Below are 22,560 nucleotides of genomic sequence, written 5' to 3' on the forward strand. Positions count from 1 at the left end.
GGTTATGTGGAAAGCAAGGTCTGCTCCTGTGGAAACCTGCAGGTTGACTAATTAACCTGTCACATGTGGAAAGTTGCAGATTGATCAGTTGAAAAGAAGCACTAAAGTTATTTAACTAGACATTTGTTCTAAAAAAAAAGACACTCCCCAAACTGCAGATCGAATGGTATTGTAGATTAGCTCTGCTTTTCCATCTGTTACCCCATTGTTAAGATGATGCTTTGTGCTTAGAAATGGGTGGAGCAGAATCTAAACAGTAATGTCATGTAATCTTTCTGGTAAAGTGCCTGTTGTTTCTTTATATAAATTAACATTCACTCCATGCAGAGGAACTGTTTAATAACTGGCTGTCTTCCGTCTCTTCCGGGCCAGTGCTGTTGTTAAACTGTTGCTCTTACTGGTGTGAACTGAAGCTTGATGTAGTTTGGTTTCTCTTGCTTTAGTGGCCAATAAGACACGGAATAATTGAAGACTGGGATCTAATGGAAAGGTTCATGGAACAAGTGATTTTTAAATATCTTCGAGCTGAGCCTGAGGATCATTATTTTTTAATGGTGAGTAACTGGACCTAAGAGGAATATATCCCTGTAAATTCCACGTTGCGTAGATTTTAAACCCAAGGTGTTCTTCCCTGGGGAGTTTTTAATGCCTGCTAAAGCTGTTTGTATGAATGGGGGTGCTTTTGGGGCAAATAACAGAAAGCTCAACAAAAATGCCTGAAAGCCAAAAGGGGCTTATTATCTCATGAAACAGAAGGGCCAGAGTCAGGCCACTCCAGGGCTCGTTATTTCAGCAGCTCAGGGACGGAGGCAAGGACCAGCCGAATTCAGTAGTTTGGCCTCTTGTGTTGGTTCCTCTCAAGCCCCAGGATGGCTGCCCAAGTTCCTTTACCACCTCTTGGTGTATTTGCTGTCAGAGGTAGAAGCACTTTTTAGGAATTAAGAATCCCTTTCCTAGAAACCTTTCCAGCAGATTTACCCCATCCGTCCATGCCTAGCCTGGTCCCTTGCAAGGGGAATGGAATTACCTTGACAGGTTTAGATTGATCAAGATTCTCTCCCTTGGGCTGGTGAGGGGTCAATGTCTGATCACCTGGCCCCAAGAGGGTAGGTACCTAAACAGGCCTCTAACAGCAAGGAAGGTGGAGGGAGGAATGGATTTGGGTAGGAAACCAGCTGTGCACTTGGATGTCCTCGAGAGGTAACTGGATGATTCTGATTTTTGCTTCTTATATAGCAGAGGAAACTGAGTCAAGATGTTATTTTGCCAGGGTTTAAATCGCACTCTAAAATAAAATTGAGCTGAGTTATGGGCCCTGATATTGTGGTACTTAATTGATCTTGTTCAAACAAAATAAAGCATTACAGAGAAATGAAAAGAAGTATTTCTCGGTTATGGAATCTGTTCTCATTGTTCGACTCAACTTCACATGTTTCCTTCCATGAAATGTTCTTTTTAAGTTAAAATTAATCACGTGTACAAAACACTTGCTTTGTGGAGAGCAATTGCACGTAGCATAAGCTGCACATTACAACCTACATAATTTAGCTTTGGATTTTTTCCATGCAAGTACATTGTCAAATGGTCCCTGATCCCCAACTATATAGTTCTTTCTAATGTTAAATATGGAGTGTTCTTTAGAATTATATGGCTTAAAATATGTTAACTACAAGGCTATTATGGTAGTTAGTGGAATCTATGTATTTAATATCTATTACAGCAAGTCCTTGAAAGTGCCCTGATCTTTTTTTCTGGCTATATCGCCATAACTAGGAATTGCCAAGTGTGAATACTGTGTTTTACAGGCCACCATGTGTTTTCACTCCTGTGCGTCTACAGTGGTTTACGTAAAATAAATGGAGCCAGGAAACTGACAGTGTGTCTGAGTGGCTTTGTCTTTAAAGCCTCAGTAGATCACAGATTCCCACCTGTCCCATTTGGTGTCTTTCCATCTCTTGCGTATTGCGTAACAACCTGTTGGACAGGACTTCGGGAGCGCACGCCGCCCAGCAGCTTCCTTCTGTCCGCCTGAGCTTCCCATGCCAGGAGGTCCCCTCTCACTCCACTCAGAGGGACGCTTAGTCCTAGCCTGTGGAGCAGACACACACCACCAGGACACAGCCCACAGGAATTGTTTCCTACAAGAAATTATTTTCTGCTTTAGCTGGCATTATAGGCTAGTAAGGTAAAACCACTTTCTTGGAAGGAATTGGAGGTGTTTGGTGTGAATATGGAAAAGTCCATTTGCCAAAAATGAGTACCTGTAATGAATATTCAAAAATAATCAAGTTTATTAAATTAAACAGAGAAAATATTGTGTTCTGTGTATTGTGCTTTGAATTTTGCAAGGTCGGTTCATTGCATGATGTGATTGAGGAAGTAATGAGAATGGTACATTTCTTTCAGGTTTATGCCCTTAAGTCGTCAGTTAATGGAATAGTTCAAGGGGAGTAAAGCAGGTATAGAGATTTATGGCCGAGTCTAGAAGTCAGTTGAAGACATTTACTGAACTGCTATATCAGATAATGCTTTTTGGTATAAGAGAGTCTAAAGGGGTTAAATTAAAGGTCCCTCAGTAGCCCCCCAAATTGTTCTTTCTGACTGCGGTGACCAGATGCCTGAGCGTATAGGTGAGAATGAGCTCATTACGGCTCACGTTTTTCAAGACGTTTCAGAGACTCGGCTGTATCGGTCATGTGGATGGAGCAGATAGCAAATGGGAATCCTACTCTTTTCTCCGATACTGAAGTGCCCAGAGTTCAGAACAGAAGCATATATTTTAAAGAATTGCAGTGCTCTTGAGTGGAAGTCGAGTTACAACTTCAGAAGAGATGGGCAGACTTTTTGAATACGAGTCAAGGAGGAAGAGCAAGCAGCACGTGCTGATCGAGAACGCCTGAGAGCCAGGAGCCGGCAAGACGGACATCCCAGCTCAGAGAGAGAGCGAGAGAATCGCCCTTCCTTCGCCTTTTGTTCCATTCGGGTCCTCAGTGGCTCAGATGACACCCGCCCGTATTGGTGAAGGCGTGTCTCTGTTCTCAGTCCGCTGCATGCTAATCTCTTCCAGAGACACCCTCACAGACACACCCAGAAATGATGTTTTACCAGCTCTCCGGGTGTCCCTTAGCCTAGTCAGGCTGACCATGACATGTGGTAAGTCCTGACTCGCCATAATAGTTGCCTTCCTGGCTCTTGAGAATGATGTTAGACCCGCTGTGTTCAGCAGGGAAGCCACCAGCCGGTGCGAAGGTTGACAGCCCTGGGTATGCTAAGTCCGTCACCCCCGGCCCACGTGCTTTCCACCTTACAGTGCCTTGTCATCTCCTCTCCTGGTCTCCCTCCCTTCAGGATTTGTATTTTTAAAAAGGTTTCTTTACTGCAGTTATAGAGAGGCTTGGGGGTGGAGCAGTGTTAGGGACATGTGTTCAGTTTGCTGTCTTTATCCAGAAATATGGATTGGTTTTATGGAACGGATTAATTCTTTATTTTTGAATTAATACCAGATGATGTTTCACCATTATTATGAATAAATTTGTTTGTGCAACTTGCATTCATGTGATGTTTTAATCATATGCTTCAGTATTAAAAAAAAAATAAGAAAAACTTGATATCTCCTATTTAGATCTTGTTGTAAATAATGGTTTGGGAAAGTTTCATTTAAATTGGTCTCCTAAAGGAACAGTTACTGGTGGTAAACATAAAAGAAATGGAGGATTGAGGAAAAAATGGGTTTATGATTATGAGTCTCAGAACCCATAAGAATATGCCTTTAATAATGCTGAATTTGATTCAGGAGCCAGGAGAACCTAATTACATTGTAAACATTCCCTTAAATAGAAGTATGTAGATTTTAATGTAAATTCTTCACAGATGGTGAATCGTTTGGCAGCAAGTAATTAAATATTGGTTTTAGCAAGCTAAGGGTTTTATTTTCCTTACATACATTTGTAGTAGCGAGGGCAGTGCTGGCAGGGCAGCGTTCTGGTGTCATTAGCGGTCTCTGTGCTCTAGTATCTCTAGCATATGGCTTTCATTCCAAGGTTACCCGATGACCCCACGTTGGCTCCTGCAGCTCCATCATCACCTCTGCATTCCAGGAAAGAAGGCATTAAGAGCAAGCAGAAGGGAGTCTACTGCTTGAGTCTGCCTTCAACCCTGTAAGGAGCTTTCCTAGAAGCCACATCCATCAGCTTTTGCTTCTTATTGGCCAGAACTTACTCACTTAGCCATCCATGTCCATGAGGAAGTCTGGGAAATGCTTTTCCTCTGGGCCTGTGATTGATCAGTGGTCTGTCATTAAGGCAGAAGGGAGAATAGGTACAGGGTAGGCAAGTTGCAGTGCCTTCCATAATGATGTGACTACAGGTATGAAGACAGTGGCAAGACGAGAATTCATTCAACTGTCTTCACAACTCTGGCTGGATGTGGCGAGTGTCATCCCCATCGGGAGCCAGAAGGCCAGGAAAAGCCACGTCGAGACGCACTGCTGCTTCTGCTGTGTGTTGCCGTCTTGCCTCTGTGAGTTTCTCCGTCTGGATAAATAAATCAGGAAGTTGTATTGGGAGTTTCTGTGGCCTTTACATACAGGCTGTAACCCAGGGTTTCACAACTCTTGTAAAGATTTTTCTTATTATAGAACTGTAAGTGTGATTTAGAAAATTTGAAAGATATCTGTGGGACTTTTCACATCCCATTAACATAAATATTAACGTTTAGTGTATCTTCATTTAATCTTTTCACCCATGTTTTTGTATGACTTTGCATTCAATATTGTGTCCTCTGTCCCTCTTCCCCCGTTTTCTTACATTCTTTTCATAATCCTCATTTTAATGGCTATACAACCCTCTATCCAGTGAATATTTCCTATCTGTTTAGCAGTTTCACTATTTTTAGATGTTTACTTTTGTTTCCAATTTCTTGGTTTTCTAAGAAGTAATATGAAGTAATCTTTGCGCAGTGTTTTCTATATTAGCATTTTTTATATTAAAAATATAAAAATTATATATAATTTGGGGGTACAGAAGTATTAATACTTTTGAATCTTTAGCATACCATTTCACGCTGAAATCTTCAGTGTACTAGAGGTCACATTATTAGAACTCTTGTCAGCATTGATTAATATTATTTTTGATTATTTGTTGTCAACTTGCCTTTTTAATAACTTTGACCTTAAACATTTTTTCATGTGTTTATTAGCTGTATTTTCTCTTGCGTGAATTGCCTATTCATGTCCTGTGTTTTGTACATATCAGTGTTTTATTGCTTTTCCTATTGGTGTGATTTCTATGATCTTTTTTTTTACCTAAAAGTTTCTTTTGTGATGAAATGTACATAAAATTTACCATTTTAACCATTTTTGAACGTACAGTTTGGTGCATTGAGTACATTCATATTGTTGTGCACCCGTTACCACCATCCGTCTCCAGAACTTTCTGATCTTCCAAACTGAAACTCTGACCCCATTGAAGAATAGCTCCCCCTTCCTGCTTCCTCCAGCCCCTGGCACCCCCCATCCTACTTTCTGTCTCTGTGACTGTAACTATTCTAGATCCTCATATAAGTGGAATCCTACGGTATTTTTCCTTTTGTGGCTGGCTTATTTCACTTAGTATAATGTCTTCAGGGTTCAGCCACATTGTAGCATGTGTCAGAATTTCCTTCTTTTTAGGGCTGAATAATATTCTGTTTTATGTATGTATCACATTTTGTTTATACTGTGAACTCTTCCATATAATAGATAGGAAGCTGTTGTCAGGAGCAGATACTTTTTTTTCTCAATTGATTTTTTTTCCCTTTGTAGATTATGTTTTTGAATCTGTAAGTTTTTATGTAGTAAACCTGTTTTCCTTTGATGTTTATACATAATTTTCATCCATTTGGGATATATTTGGAACATCATTTGACACTGGACTTAAACCCAGGAAGAATCCAGGAGCCAGGGTCAATCTACTTCTTGCTGGGAATGTCTTCTGTAGGCTCACTTTTTGCTTCAAACCAAATAGGCAGCTCTTAGCCGGCAGGCAAGAAATGTTCCTCGACTGTGCTCACACTTTTCATGCCTTTTTAGTCTTCTTCTCTTGATCCTTTTTTCCCCTCTACTCAGTTTAAATGCTTTGTTTATAAAGTTAACTTATTAAGGTGCTTGCATTTCTCTTCATGGTGAGAAAAGATTTTATAGATCTCTGTAGCTAATGTATATAATTTCTTCTGGTGTGAATTACATTATTGATGGTATAGCTGACATTTATTCAGCGCTTGCTGTGTGCCCTGCCCCTCCCCTCACCAAGTATTTACATGTGTTCACTCATTTATTTAATCCCACCAACAACCCTGGGGGAGGTAGTTATTAGGCCTGTTTTTCAGATGGGTAGGAGGTACTTTAAGGAGATATATTGTAGCCAGTACTGTTGGAATGTGCAGCTATTATTCATGTGCTTTAAAAAAGAAATCTAAAATAGTAATCATAACACAGTGCCAGCTGTGTGCTGGGCGCTTTAAGGTATTAACAAATTTAATCCCAACCCCCTGAGGTAGGCATGTTGAAATAAGTTATGTTGTTGTTGGGTGACTTTCAGATCCCTTATTTACAATCTGCTTTTGATGACTTTATTATTTCTCACATATGTCTTAAGATTGCTTTCTCTCTCCCATCCAGGGAATATTATATATTGATTCTAATCACAGTAATTAAAACTTACTTGGGGCGCTGCGTTTGAGCTTTCCATCATTGCTATACAAGAGTCTAAGCTAAAGCCCCCAGCAAGCTGACAGCCAGACTTGCTTATTTGTTCGAAGTGATAACACGCACAGCACAGAATTCAAAAGGTGCAGAAGGATTTCCCGTGCACGTGTGTCTCCTTCCCAGCTCTGTGCTGCCCCCCAGATCCCCTTCCTGGAGGAAAACACCTTTACCGGTTCTTAACCAGAGATAATTGTGTGCAGGCATATGGATTATACATAAACTTGTTTTTATAAAATGGTAATGAAATACACATATGGTTGTAACCTTGTTTTTTATCGTAAAACCTTTAAAAATTGTGATTAAAAACATATGAAATTTACTCAACCTTTTTTAAGTGTGTAGTTCAGAGTGTTACCTATATTCGCATTGTTGTGTGACAGGTCTCTAGAACCGTCGCATCCTGCAGAACTGAAGCTCTGCCCATTGAACAGCTCCCTATTCCTCGCCCCCATACACCTTGATTTTTTTAAAAAAAGTTGTTGATACAGAAGAACATTTAAGAATGTGTGAAGTGTGGAGATGCCTTTCTCTTTTCACTTAACTGTTTATCATAGAGATTGTTTCATACCAGCACGCAAAGAGCTCATCCTTTTTAATTGCTGCCAAGTGTAGCATTTTATGGATGTGGCATAATTTGTTTAATCAGTTCCTAGTGATGGGCATTTAGGTTTTTTCTTTTTTAATATTTTATTTATTTATTTGGTTGTGCCGGGTCTTGGTTGCGGCATGCGGGCTCCTTAGTTGCAGCTCGCGGGCTCCTTAGTTGCGGCACGCACGTGGGATCTAGTTCTCTGACTGGGGATCGAACCTGGGCCCCCTGCGTTGGGAGCATGGCATCCTAACCACTGGACAACCAGGGAAGTCCCAAGGTTTTTTCTGATCTTAGAAGCAATGCTGACTTTGGACCTCTCTGAGGCACCTTGTTTTTCCTTGCCTAGGGAATGTAATTTGATTTTGTATCATGGTCTTAGCTAAGAGACTGTCTTCAGTGAGTTTCTCACTGGTACTTGCTGATGATTTTAGTAACAGTAACTCACCACGTGCTGGGTGCTGCCGTGAGCACTTTATTTAGACTCCTGTGAGGTCAGTGCTAATTACACACTGAGAGAGGAAATCACTTTCCAAACTTAGTAAAATTGAAGGTGGGACGAGCTCTCCTTTTAACTGGGCTGGTGTGGCCTGCCACTGTGTGACAGGTGTGTGTGGCCTTAGTTCAGCTGTTCTACTATATGCTTTGCTTTCTGGTTTTAATGTGTTTTATTTATGTATTAGTATTTTAAGACTTACTATTTATAAAAATAATTCATAATTAATAATTCATTAAAACGATTTTAATGTAACTATCCTTCTGTATAATATATTTACCTGTGTTTGTTCAGGTGTGATTACTTCCTACTGTGCTTAGTGATCAAGTTGGTACATTTCCACATTTTCTTACCTCCTCTTCCTTCCCCTGTCACCTGCTTTTGATTGATTATGTTACTAAACTTATTCTACTATTTACAACTTTAGGTTTACCGATGTCTCTGATACTCTCTAATAAAACAATTATCTTTTGATTCCATGGTACAAGGACATCAATGTCTGTATTCTCTCCTTCCATCTGTACCTCTCCTTCCATCTATACCTCTCCTTCTATCTGTACCTCTCAACTTGATGCTAGTTCTGCTGTTTTAATTTATAATGTTTGCATTCTGTTCTATAGCTATTATTCCCTGGAAAGAAAAATCTTTATTCCTACATCTTAAATGGATTAATTGCTCACTGTAAGTCTTTGGCTGTACTTTCTGCATTCTTATTTTTTGGCAAAAGCTTATCTTCTAATAGTTAATTCATGAAGGCTTCATAGGAACCAAATTCTCCCAAGTTCTTATATGTTTAAAGGTCCTTTGTTTTTGCAACATACTTGATTGGCAGTGTGGCCAGATGTAGAATTCTTGGGTCACACCTTCCTGCCCTGAAAACTCTGTAAGTGTGGCCCCATGTGTCCCAGTGCTACAAACGTATCTGTGTCGATGGCCAAGGCTGGCTGTACTTTTCCTGCTTTAAGGGTGTTCTAGGTGCTCGAACTAAGCATAACAAAATCCCACAGGCTGAGTGGCTTACACAGCAGACATTTGTTTTCTCACAGTTCTGGAGGCTTTAGGTCCGAGATCAGCGTGCTGTCAGGGTTGGTTTCTGGTGAGACCTCCCTTCCTGGTGTGCAGCTAGCCGCCTTCCCGCTGTGTCCTCACGCGGTCTTTCCTCTGTGCGTGTGCGAGAGAGAGCGCTCTCTGGTGTCTCTTCCTTTTCTTACAAAGACATTGGTCCTGTCGAATTAGGGCTTCCCCCATGACCTCATTTAACCTTGATTACCTCCCCAGAGGCTTCGTCCCCAGATGCGGTCACACTGGGGGTTGGGCTTCAACATAGGAATTTTGGGAGACACAGCTCAGTCTATAACAAAGGGTAATGTGGGAGTTTTTGCCAAAAGGCCCAGAGAATTTTTATTTATTCTTTTTTTCTTTCTTTCTTTCTTTGTTTTGCAGCTTAAATATGTGATGTATAACCATATTTATTGACATGGAAAAATGTTCACAACCTATTGCTGAATGACAAAAAAAGCAGGTTTATTTATTCTTTTTATCTTTCTGTAATCCTGTTAATTTCCTCCTATTTGGTAATGGTTATTATTTTAAAATAGATATTTGAATTTTTTGAAATGTCTTTATCATGATTTTCATCTGCTGTATTTTTACATTTTTCTGGGTACATGTTTTTTTGTCTGCCATTTGTTTTTCCTGTTACTTTCCTCTCTTCCCTCTCTTTTTCTTTCAGTATTTTTATATGGTCTTTGGCTGGTTTCTTTGTGTTCTTTCCTCATCTTTGAATGAGGGGAATTCTTCCTGGACAGGCTGTGTGTGTGAGTTGAGGCCGGGCAGGGGGCAGTGTCTGGGTGAAACTGCTTCTGCCCAGCTTTTTCTGCCTCGCAGCTGATGGCAAAGATGCTTTGTCTAACCTTGCAGCCTGTGCTCTGATGGCAGGTGGGGCTTGGGGAGGGAGGCTTCTCAGCTGTTCTGCTCAAACTGGTCTTGTTCCAAGCAAGGGCTCACTGCTTTTCCTCTCTCTGGAGACCTGTGTAGCTTGCCTGGGGTCTGAAGTCACCGGTGTTCCCTCTTGGCATCCTCACTCGTCTCGGTGGGGTTATTACTACCCTTGGCAACTTGCTGCAGGGCTCTTCAGTTTCAGGGTGTTTGGGTGTTATGTTATCGAAGGTAGAGTTCCCTTTTCTGTAACTTGTTCCTGTTTTGGGGTGGTTAGTAAGAGCAGAAGTGTTTAGAGAGGCCTTTACTCTGCTGTGTCAAAGCTTTTAAGCCCTGCAGCCAAAGTTCTTTAAGACAGTTTCTTTAAGTACAAATTTCTTTAGAGTACGCTCTGGGTGTACGCTACCTGTAAAATCAGGAAGTTGTACAGAATCCTAATTAACAAGCCTTTTAGGTTAACTTTTTTATGATTCTGATATAGTTACATGAAATTTGGGTGAACACTAAATATAGTGAATGTTTTCTTACAGACAGAACCTCCACTGAACACGCCAGAAAACAGAGAATATCTTGCAGAAATTATGTTTGAATCATTTAATGTACCAGGACTCTACATTGCAGTTCAGGTAAAAACAAAGTGATTTTTATGATTCCCAAATGACCTTAGCTGTCTAATAGTGGAAGAAATGGTGATTCTCAAGGCCTCTGTTGTAAGACTGTGCTGCTGTGCATTCTTCCTTTTCCACACCCTACACACACACACCCACACCCACCCACCCCATTCAGGTTTGAACTCAGACACTGTGCAGACCATGTTCTGTGATTTATATTTTTATGTTTTTACTGCTGGTATAGAGTTTGTCCAGCTTTTGTCTTTTTATATGCTTTAGAATCTAATGTATTCTTCTCTGGGTGACAAGATCGATATGATGGTTCTTTTTTTGGCTTCTTTCACTTCTGATCATAAAAAAGGAAAGATACTATAATATCTGCTAAAAAACAAAACAAATGTCTCTAGAGGGGTTCCCCCTTTGGGATTTGGGCTCCTGTGGTTCCATGAGCTTGTAGGACTTCCTTTGAAGCTACTTGTTCTTAGTATGGGAATTTTTGCTGGTTTTGGATGTTGTTATTTATCTGCCACCCTATATAAGGGAATTGACGGAGATTTTGGGGAATAAATTTTTAAAAAGTATCTCCTAAAATGTTTTCTGCATATTCCAGTCTCTTCTAGGAAAAAGGAGAAGGAGTTGCATAGAAAATTAATTTGGGAGATAGCACAGGCTGTTGCCTCTGGTGATTCTCTCCGGCTTTTCTTTGCAAAACTTTGATTTATTTTATTGAAAACTTGACCCCTCCAGATGAAGTATACAAAATTTGCATGTTAGTTGTTCAATTTGGAATTTGAATTTTAGGGGGAAGATGGAGGATAGGGAAGGGAAAGAGTTACTCGTAAGAAAGGTCTTATTGATTGAACCTGAGAACAATCAAGTGCAGTCCTTGGGAAGAGTTTCCCCAAATGCTAATGGTCTCCGTGTCTTTGGTGCAGGCAGTGCTGGCCTTAGCAGCGTCTTGGACCTCGCGACAAGTGGGCGAACGTACGTTAACGGGGATCGTCATTGACAGTGGGGACGGGGTCACCCATGCTATCCCAGTGGTAAGCAGAGTGTTCAGTGCTTCACTTTCTGTAGGCCTCCCCCAACTGGAGGTAAGGGGAGAGATTAAAGGAAAAAACCCTTCTGTAATTAAGGTACAGAAGTTAAGGTACTTTCTAAAGTACACTTTAGAAACCGTAACTGTACTTAGCAAAGGCAACAAGAGTCTTTAAACTCAGGTATGTGAGAAAGAAGAAGAAGACCAGTGTCTTCGGTGCTGGCAAGTTGGAATTCATGCTGGGAAATTTCTGCAGTCAGGATGTCAGCAGTTGTTCGGGGTCTCCAGGGCTCTGCCTGATCACCGGCGGTCCATCACTAGGAGGGCCTTCCTGGCTTACGTTCTGAGCTGTCAGCTTGGGCATCAGTAGGTGTGGTGCACGGCCGCTCTGAAGGGTGAGCTCTGTGACATGATGTGGACGGCTTCAGCCAGCTCACGCTTTAGAGAAATCGCTTCTTGTTTTTCAAAATTTATTTAAGACCCAAGAAGGGGAGATTGTTCCTTTTGACTTGCAGAATGCTCTGCACTGTCACTTTTTGGTTTTAATTTTCAAAATATTGGAGAAGTGATTCCTAATTCAAGGTCAAGAGACAATGTCTATATTTTTCTTTCGGTCCAGTGGACTATTTAAATGAATTATTTGAAGTTTGCTTTTTTGAAGATGAATGGAAGCTGCCTGCAAGGGGACACAGAGTGGACAGTCAGACCTCCTCTTCCTTCTCATCTTCCTCCTCCAGGCCCCCTGCTCAGAGAACCCTGTTACTAGTTATTTATGTATATTTCAGGCATATTTTCCGCATATATCGGGGGTGCGTGTGTGTATAGCTCCTTTTAAAAGGTGTGGGCCCTCGGGCCGAGCTGTGGGCCGCGGGCAAAAGGCTGTAGCTCCCTTCCTGGCGCTGGCAGGGGGCAGCCCGGCGAGAGGATCCCAGCTCCTCCCAGCGTGGTCTCACACGGCAGAGCATTTGGGTGAACTGGCCAGGATCACTCCTACCAAGTGCCGCTCTTTGTACAGTAACCGGACCGTTTATTGAGCACCTAACTACCGGTCCCAAGCAGGGCTGTGAGCTGGACTTACTCTGTTTCATGAATTCTGTACTATAAACCCCGTTTGCCCCATATTATGGATGAAGGAACTGAGGATGAAACGTGTTACCCGACGTGTCCACGGCCACTCAGCCCACAGACGTGGAGCCGGATTGAGTCCAGGTGGTTGGGGTCCATGTCCTGCCTGCTAACCAAATACAGGTGGATTTATAGTTGTTTTAATGATTTTATAGATAAAACGTCTTCCTTTTGGTTAGAGGAAGAAAAAAGTGATTGATCCATTGTTCTGACAAACGGCAGTACTTTTTGGAAATGAACCATTTTATGTGGTTTTTCTCTTCACGTTCCTGACGAAGACGTCATTTTGGTGGCTTACGGGGCATCTCCGGTTCTACTACCGGAATTGTGCCTGCGGTCGTTTGAAAAGAGCTCCAGGCCCGAGCTGTGCACAGAGTGGGGACTCAGTAAATGCAGTGACGCGGGCGGGGCGGGAGACTGACCTAGCGTCCAGGGAGCCCTTCTCTCCTGGAGTCGCTCACACGCCGTCTGTCTCCTCTTCTTCCTAGGCAGAAGGGTATGTCATTGGGAGCTGCATCAAACACATCCCTATCGCAGGGAGAGATATTACGTATTTCATGCAACAGCTGCTGAGGGAGCGGGAGGTGGGGATTCCTCCGGAGCAGTCGCTGGAGACTGCCAAAGCCATCAAGGTAAAAGCAGAAGCGAACGGCCGGCTTGCGGGTGAGAGAGGAACGGTGTTTGGGTGCCTCCCTTGCTGCTGAGACCCCCTGCCCTCACCCTCCTTCCTCCCCACTCCCCACGAAAGTGGGTCTCGATCTGTGTACGCTTGTGGAGCTTCCAGCTATACTTGAGAACAGCCTGATTGAGGCTGGGCGCTGGGACCGAGCGCCCTGCGCAGTACAGCATCGTTTCATTGGCGCCTGATCAGGTAGAACCTGCAGTTAGCTGGATGTGCCTCCCACGTCTCCCTCCACGTTCATTTCTAGAGTAAGGAACAGGCAGCAGCAGCAGCAGTGGCCGTGAGGAATCCTGTGAGGTCAGCCAGTATCCAAACTGGTTTCCAGTAGCTGTAGTCTGTGGTTCTGTGCCCTGTGAATTACAGTGCAGAGCAATGCTGTTCTAGGGTGGAAGCATAAAACAGAATCCACATGTAGTTTCCAGACTGTAATTACCATGCTGGAAAAGTTACAGGAGGTTTTAAAATTAAATCAATAAGAGTAGAAGAAAAATGGCTCATTGGTCCTTTTTTAAAATGCCCGCTTGACCTGATCCATCAGTCTGGTCTTTGTATGACTCTGTATGTAGCAGTTGACAGACCCTGATTAAAGGAGCTTTCTTTTCAGGTTGCAAAATTAGGACAAATTATTGTGGTTTTTTTAAGCCAGAATGCAAGAGATTCTTAGTAATACAAGTGTGATCTTCATATAGATGAAGAGCAAGGGTTTTGTTTGTTTCTGGAGAAGAATTTAAACGTGGGGTGACACATGGCCTTGAGCATACACTTAGCTTCTGAGCCGCAGGGGAGTTTAGCCTGTTCTCCCGCGCCCCCATCGCTGCTCCCTGATTTGCTCGCACTAAGCACCCAGGACCGGGCTGGCTAAAAGGAAAGGAAGCATGGGGCAGGGGCGGGACTCCCGCGTTTCACCCGCCACTCTTGGTGAACACAGGTGTTCTGAGCCTGGGCGCACTGGCAGTGGTCAGGGCTCCTGTGAGGAGGGGCCCGCTGCCCCGTGTGCCCAGGACGGGAGCACCGCGAATGCCCAGCCAAGGCACCAGGGCCCGTCCTTTCCTTCTGGTGGGAAGGTTATAGAAGCAACATAAGACTTTCTTTTTAGAATGAAATATTTCCCCAACTTTCCCTCTTCCTCTCCTTGCCTTTCTTCAAGGAAGGAGATTTGGGTCTCTGATCCAGGTTCCCTCACCACCCCCTCTTTCACAAATGGGACCCGGCCCTCGGGGTGGACGTGGGGTGAGCAGAGCCCTGAGTGTGATGATTGGGAGGCATTTCCTCTACTTGCTTGCTCTCTGGGGTCCGACTCTGACCCTGACCCCGGAGCTGGCCCGTTCAGGCCCCGACAGTGTGCCGCTCGGCAGTGAAGGTCAGGAGTGAAAGACACTCCTCGTGTTCCCTTCAGGTGAGCTGCACCGACCCTGCTGTTCGTTCTCGCCTCACTTCTCTCTGTGACGGAGGAGATCCTGGAAAGGGTGGTTAGAGCCCCTGCACCTTGTTACTCCCGGGGTCGCTGGTGGGCCTGAGGCTGATGGGCTCTGGCACACACTGTCCTTGCAGCGGGAGTCCAGAACTTAGGGCCGACAGGGCTGCGCTCCATCCCACTTCACCGAGGCATTTCATGTCATCAGTTAAGCCAGTTGAGGTGCCCTAAGAAATTGACCAGGCCTCTTAAGGCAATGTAATGTTTCTGTCTCCAGTCTGTAGATTTAAAGTCGTATGGACTGACTCGCTCTGTTGTCAATGAGCAGGGTTGTGTAGCTTATAATTCGACAAAGTGTATCAAGGATGGTATTAGGATCTGTTGCAGGGATTCTAAGAAACTTTAAACTTAATATCATGAAAAGACCTTCAGAGGTCCTTCTAAAATGTGTAGTGAGCACCAGCTGTGTGCCTGGTGTTGAACAAAGCCCACCTTGCCCACAGGCAGCTTACTTTCAGAATCTGCCACCCAAGTGCCACCTGCTGCTTTGCTGAGGTTAGCTCTCAGGACAGATGATCGACCCAGAGATCCCCAGTCGAGCGTCACCAGATGCTGAGGAGACACTTTCCACCCGTCAGGCTGGTCCGGTGCTGGGGTGGAAACCATGAGTGGGTTCTCGTGCACGGGCGTACGGCAGCTCCATCCCGCCTAAGTGGGCCTTTTCTTTTGTCCGTGGTACCTGCCGCCTTCTAGCGTGCTGTGTCATTTACTTACATATCACGCTGTCACTTTACTCTCTTGACTCTCAGCCAGAGCGTATGCTCCAGCGGGCAGGGGTCTGTGTGTGTTTTGTTCACTTGTGCATCCCATGTGCCTAGGCGCTCAGGGAATGCTGTCGTGGAGCCGATGACCGTGCTGTGTCGGGCTGCACAGCAGGTTCACGGCCCACCGGGGGGTCGTGGTGGGCATGGGGGTGAGATCCACCGCATTCACTGTGGGGAGTGCGGTCTGCTGGTGCAGGGGGGATGGTGGTGTGTGCCCAGCCGGGCGCTGTGTGGAGAGGGGTACCTTTAGACATCACTTCAGATGGTACGCAGCAAAATTTGATAGGGTAGGGCTGAGGTTCATAGCCAAGCTGCAAAGGAAGCAGATTTACAGGTCCAGAGTGTAGTCATGAAAAGTCTATGAGGCTTGGCCACGCGTCCATACTAGAGTTGTGTGTGGGCGGGACTCATTTCAGGGTGTTTGATGCTGCGGGTTACTGGGTACTTGTCAGAGGGCAGACTCTGGTGACATCTCTGTGTGTGTGTCTGCAGGAGAAATACTGTTACATTTGCCCTGATATCGTCAAGGAATTTGCCAAATATGATGTGGATCCTCAGAAGTGGATCAAACAGTACACGGGGATCAATGCAGTCAACCAGAAGAAGTTCATTATAGACGTTGGCTACGAAAGGTTCCTGGGCCCTGAGATTTTCTTTCACCCGGAGGTAAGATGTTAGCTTCTTGAATGTGAGGTATGGCACATGTGGAGCGATACTGCCACCTCGTGTGTGTACGGAGAGTCCCCAGTGGGGTTTCCTGAGCAGCTCTCAGGCCGCCTGTCGTGAGGACACTGGGGTACACGCTGCACCCTCTGCAGCTCTTACAGCCCCTGTGCAGGTTGCCTGCTTGACTGATGCCCCGCTTTAGACTTGGTTCTCCGTTAGAGATAATGAGTGATTAGGGAGAAGCTTTAAGAGCAATAGAAGATAATGGAAATGAAATTAATCCATAGTAATATGAAAACTAGTTAATCCCGGGGACCGAATGCAGTCTGCCTTTGTATGGGAGTAGGGTAACATGTAACATGTAACCTTTCCATCCTTGGTGATGGTCCATCCTAGTTGCAGTTTTTAACCCCAGCCAGTTGGTCCTGCTGTGTTCCCTGCTGCAAGTTAGTTAAAGCTTCTGTCTGAGGACTAACCTTTCCATTAGTTAGATGGGCTTTAGGAATTACAGATATCATCATTTTAACTATAGTCACAAAGAATTATTATTACTTTTGCAGAAGCAGTCATCAAGAGGCAACATTTTAAGGTTTAAATAAAGTGGATTTTATTTGTATTTTGGTATATTTTTCTGCCTAATACAACTTACCTTTGATAGGTAGGTTACAAACTGCTGCCTGTTTTTAGATGTGTATGACCATTTGGTATAGGGAAATGGCACACAGGGTATGCCTTACTATAATCTAATAATCATGCCTTTGATATTGTTGATTTAAAATAGACATAAAACCGAAAGTGTCCAGTGGACAGCTGGTGAGCAACTGGATGTTGCCTTCTTCCCCTCGAGTACCTTCAAGCTTTCCGTGATTTTTAAAGTGTATTTAAAATTCTTTTAAGTTGAATTATTTATACTTTAACTTACGGAATTGAATCCAAGACTGTTTACTCAGTGACATGATTGCTACCATACTGACTGTTTCATTTAAAAGCCACCCCCCTGAACCCTCCCAAGGCTTCTAGCTCAGGTTTACAGTGTGATCTTTCATTGACTGTGTTTTTTTCTTATATCATGGCTAGTTTTTTCGTGACGTTAACATTCATAAGTGATATACTTATTCTATACTCGCGGCGTTTTCATTACATGTCACATACGTCATGCACACGCGTTTCACACTCTGACAGCAGGATTCCCCCTGTGTCCTAACGCAGAGCTGGTCTGTTTTTGCTACTCTTTGATGTTTTCCCCTTGCTGACCCCACACATGTCATCTCCTGAGGGCACGTGTCACCATCACCCCATGCACAGTCACTTGGGTTCTTCTGACATATGAACATTTGACGTAGTCATTCCAGTGTGACGGTTTTAAAGATATAGTACATTCTGTATTTGTGAAAGTTACTTTTTAAAAAAGTTATTGAGAGAAACGTGTAATGTTTCTTTTATATTTATATGAAATTCAGTTTGCCAACCCAGACTTTATGGAGTCCATCTCGGACGTTGTTGATGAAGTCATACAGAACTGCCCCATCGATGTCCGTCGTCCGCTGTATAAGGTATAAGCTGCCTGGGTAAGGTGCTCGGGTTCATTCCACAGTTAAAGGCCCAGCATTCTTGGAATAATAGGTTCTTAACGTCAGTATGCAGATGTTCCTGTTTCACTCCTGTCTTACAGGATTTGTTAAAGGCCAGCATACTGGCGAAATATTTTTCTTGGAGTGGAGATGACTTAAATGTTTGGAAATAGGACTTAGCTCACCAGAAGTGTTTAAGTATTCTCATGGCTTTATTCTTACCTGGCCAGCTGTATTTTAAACTGGACAATTTTAACCCTACGTATTGATGGAAAGATGAAGGGTACCCTTCCCCTCATGGCTTCCATGAGTTCACTGGTCTTGCTTCATGCGTATTTAGGTTTGTGCCAAATGTGCTGTTGTCAGGAAGAGGTCAGAGCCTGAAATGAAGCAGTCAGGTAGAAAATACTCATGTAATTTTCAGCCCTCAGCCTCTGCCCCGTCTTACCTTCTCAGCCCAGGGAGCTGAGTTTAAAGAGGAGCATACCAGGCTCGGGAGTGAGGGCTTAATAAATTTTGTTTCATCTACACAATGGGATACTATGCAGTCTTTAAAAAGAATGAGGTGAATCAATGTAAATTCAAATGAAAAGATGTCTGTAGTGTACATTGTTAAGTGAAAAAGCAAGTTGTAAAGTTTGCACATAGTATTATTTTATTTAAAAATATAGTTTGGATATATATATGAAAAGGTTTTGAATGAATGCTAAACTCTTAAAGAAAATAAAATATCTTTGGGGGTGGAAGATGCATAACTTTTACCTTCTACTTCTTGTGTTTTAAGATTGAAATTTTATAGTTAAAAATGTTATTTTTGTTATTGGAAAACATTTTGTTATTGGAAACATTTTGTTATTGGAAAAAATGTTATTTTTGTTATTGGAAAACATTTTCCTAACATTTTGTTATTGGAAAACTTTTTATGGGTGAAAACAAATTATAATTCTATTTTTATTGTTACATGTCCTTAATTAAACAGCTCTCTCCTCCAACAAAATGTGCAAGAAAGGGAAACTAGAGACAGGTGGGAGTGTTAGTAAGTTTAGTAAAATACATGCCTTGTTCTCCCTGCTTCTTAAATCTCACTTAACATCAGCTGTGTGTTCTTGCCCATGAAAGCAAGGAACAGGTGTGCACTCTTCAGTCTTTATTTCATCCTAACGGAAAGGAAACTTCTGCCAGCGGTTACAGATTGTTCACTTTCAGTACATTTACAGGAAGTAGAGATGGCCTTGTAACCTGAGCTCCTTGTTTAATAGATGATGGCCCTGAGCCCCAGAGATGGGATAAGGAGGCAAAACTAGAGGGACCTGGGTCAAATGGAGCAAACTGGTCTTGGACTTCTAAAAAAAAATTATTGAGGTATAGTTGATGTACAATATTATGTAAGTTTCAGGTGTACAACATAGTAATTTGTAATTTTTAAAGGCTATATTCCATTCCTAGTTGTTATAAAATATTGGCTATATTCCCTGTTTTTGTACAGTATATCCTTGTAGCCTGTTTATTTTATACATAATAGTTCGTACCTCTTAATCCCCTACTTCTGTCTTGCCCCTGTCCCCTTCCCGCTCTCCACTGGTAACCATTAGTTTGTTCTGTATATCTGTGAGTCTGCTTTTTTTTTGTTATGTTCACTGGTTTGTTTTCTTTTTTAGATTCCACATATAAGTGAGCTCATGTAGTATTTGTCTTTCTCTGTCTGATTTGTTTCACTTAGCATAATACCCTCCAAGTCCATCCATGTTGCTGCAATTGGCAACATTTCATTCTTATTTATGGCTGAGTAATATTCCCTTGTGTGTGTGTGTGTGTGTGTGTGTGTGTGTATATATATATATGTGTGTGTGTGTATATATAGACCACATCTTCTTTATCCATTCATCTGTTGATGGATGCTTAGGTTGCTTCCATATCTTGGCAATTGTAAGTAATAATGCTGCTATGAACATAGGGGTGCATATATCTTTTTGAGTTAAGTGTTTTCATTTTCTTTGGATAAATACCCAGAAGTGGAATTGCTAGATCATAAGGTAGTTCCCCCTCCAACTTTTGTTTTTGTGGTATTTTTGCTGATAGCCATTCTGACAGGTGTGAGGTGACAGCTCATTGTGGTTTTAATTGGCATTTCTCTTATGATTAATGGTGTTGAGCAACTTTTCACGTGCCTTTTGGCCATCTGTATGCCTTCTTTGGAAAAACGTCTGTTCAGATCCTCTGCCCATTTTTTGATTGGGTCGTTTGTTTCTTCTCATGTTGAGTTGTATGAGCTGTTTATATATTTTGGATATTAACCCCTTATCAGTCGTATCATTTGCAAATATTTTCTCCCATTCAGTAGGTTGTCTTTTCGTTTTATTGATGGTTTCCTTTGCTGTGCAAATGTTTTAAGTTTAATTAGGTCCCATTTGTTTATTTTTGCTTTTATTTTCTTTGCTTCAGGAGACAGATCCAAAAAATATTGCTATGATTTATGTCAAAGAGTGCTCTGCCTATGTTTTCTTCTAGGAGTTTTATGGCCTCTGGTCTTACATTTAGGTCTTTAATCCATTCTGAGTTGATTTTTGTACACGGGGTTAGAGAGTGTTCTAATTTCATTCTTTTATATGTAGCTGTCCAGCAGACAATTGAGTTTTGAGAGGGGTTAAGCGCCGGGTAGGATCGCTTAGCTAAGTGGCAGGGTTGGATTTTGCGTCCACTTGCCACACCTTTGAAAATTCGTGCTCTTTCCACCACATCACACTGAAGATTATGTAAAATGTGGAAGGAAGACAATTCCGCAAAGAGGGAAACCCTGTCCCGGCTGCTTCACCCCCAGGAAAAGTCATTTCTTCCCCAAGGCGTTCGAGGGCTTTCTGCTTGGCCCTGATCGCCTGGCCCTGCTCCACCAGCCGTGTGAGTGTTTCTGTGCGGGACCTTGGCCGAGTTACGGCAGCCTTGCGAGTGGTTTAGGCTCTCAGTAGGCTTGGTGGGGGGCTGACTGAGGGTGGGCCGTGTTTTTCTTCTTTGTCGGGCTCTGTACCCCGGTGTGCCCGCAGCACATGTTCACTTGTGTGTTCACGGACTGTTGCCTGCGGGGTGGCTCCCCTGGAGCGTCCCCCTGGTGGTCACCCCTGCGGGGGAGCCGGCTGGCAGGCACCTGGCTCCCGCCCATGGCCCGTCGCTGCCACGTGGCCCGGCCGCACTGCCAGCCCTGGGCGTGGGGAGGGTGAGGACTGTCTGCTGGCACCTCTGCCACGGCCACCACGAAAGGGGCTTGTTTCCAAAACAAAGGGCTTGATGAGTGAATGCAAGTGTAATATCAAAGCCTAAAAATGCCCTTTCCTACGTGTTTGCCTGCCAGGTAATGGCTGTCGTCGTGCTTTTCCCCATGGTGGTTTTAGACCAGGGGTTGGCCAGCTCTTTCTGCAAAGGGCCAGATGGTAAGTATTTTCAGCTTTGTGGGTCGTTCAGTCTGTGTTGCTGCCAGAGAACACGCGAGTGACCAGGAGGGGCTGTGTTCCTAGGAACTTTGTGTATGAAAACAGGCGTTGGGGACGTAGGCGGGAAGCGCGATTCTCACACTTTCCGGCTCAGGCCTCACGCACTCATTCACTGACTGCAGCCAGGGCTGCTGTTGGGAAAGGCTCCTCTCACCCCAGGGCCCTGTGGCCCCCGCCGGCCACTGTTCTGCCCCCTCGTCTCCAGGGGCGGTCACCCCGTGTTCCGGGCTCCCGGGGCAGCATCCTGGGCAGGCGGCCTTGTTCTTCGGATTCACTCTGTACTTTAGGTCCCACTTTCCTCCTCCTCCTCCTCCAGAGTTTAGCCGTGAGCTTGCCATGGAAAGAACCTTCCACTGAGACATCTGTGTTCATGAAATGCACAGTTGTACGGTTTGTGGGAATTTGAAAGTAATTCGAGACGTACTACATACAAGTGCTTCTGCAGAACGCGTGGCGTCTTGCTCTGGAGAGCTGTGTTCACGTGTCTTTAGGTAGCATGTCTTTCCACGTTACTCTGTCGTTCCCTCCTCTGTTACTGATGTTTCTTCTTACCTGCTGGGCCCCCTCTTGTCAGTGTCCCAGACACCTGCCGTGGGACTTAAAAAAGTACTCAACAGCCACTAAAAAAGTAGGAAGCAGGTTCGTACCCAAAGAAACTCATGATTGCCAAGGGGAAGCAGCCCGTCTGCCGAGCCCTGCTGGGTTCCGTGCCCGGGCAAGGTGCCCCTCCAGGAGGCTGGTTTCCTGACTTCTGCCTCCGTGCGCTGTCCCTGCAGTGCGCACGGGCTCAGACGGGCGGCTGAGGTGGCCGAGCCAGCCAGCGGGGAACCCACAGGCCCCGCGGGAAGGGTCCTGAGGCTGCTGCTTGGCGCCAGAGGAAGGTGTCTCCCCTTTGCCTCACCTGCTCCCAAAGGCGCCGTCTGGACCCGTCGGGCCTGGACCTCGTATGTTTCCCAGGCTCAGTCTCGGGAACTGTAGGTGGAGTTCCTTATGGTGAAGCGAGCAGGAGGAAACACCCGAGACCCTCTCGGTCCTTGAGTTAACACCTTCCTCAGGCTAGTACACAAGAAAAAGAAGTCAGTGGAGGATAAAATGTGGCTTTGAAAATTTAGAATCTTCAAAAACATAAAACAGTTTTTTTTGGACAAAAGGAGTTATAATCTAATTTTTATTTCAGTCTGGCCTGTAGATCAGAAGGGTATTCCCATGCCCCGCTTTTCTGTTCAGCCTCTTAAGTATGATGGAGGTCGGGTCTGGAGGGGACTCGTGTGTGAGAGCCAAGTCTTGGAGGCCTGTGACTTCCCCACGAAGCCAAGTCATTGCAAGCAGCAGGTGCTGCTTGAAACAAGACGTTTTCGGCCCTGGCTGTCCGTGGGCGTCA

General features: G+C 44.0%; 1 protein-coding gene across 6 annotated transcripts in view; it reads left to right on the forward strand.

Moving 5' to 3' along the window:
- ACTR3B (actin related protein 3B) overlaps positions 1-22,560 on the forward strand; it is a 59,893-nt gene that overhangs the window by 30,652 nt on the left and 6,681 nt on the right. For 2 of the 6 annotated variants that reach the window (XM_061198204.1, XM_061198210.1), the window contains 6 exons: positions 444-554; positions 10,296-10,391; positions 11,312-11,419; positions 13,029-13,172; positions 15,953-16,126; positions 17,587-17,679. In XM_061198204.1, the coding sequence (XP_061054187.1) occupies positions 444-554; positions 10,296-10,391; positions 11,312-11,419; positions 13,029-13,172; positions 15,953-16,126; positions 17,587-17,679 (726 nt within the window). Of the gene's footprint in view, positions 1-443; positions 555-2,524; positions 3,154-4,365; positions 4,519-10,295; positions 10,392-11,311; positions 11,420-13,028; positions 13,173-15,952; positions 16,127-17,586; positions 17,680-22,560 lie in introns of those variants that run through there. The other 4 variants (XM_061198207.1, XM_061198206.1, XM_061198205.1 and 1 more) reach the window with 4 other exon arrangements.

The sequence above is a fragment of the Eubalaena glacialis genome, chromosome 8 (genome assembly GCF_028564815.1).
Source record: "Eubalaena glacialis isolate mEubGla1 chromosome 8, mEubGla1.1.hap2.+ XY, whole genome shotgun sequence".
In the NCBI taxonomy this organism is placed as follows: domain Eukaryota; kingdom Metazoa; phylum Chordata; class Mammalia; order Artiodactyla; family Balaenidae; genus Eubalaena; species Eubalaena glacialis.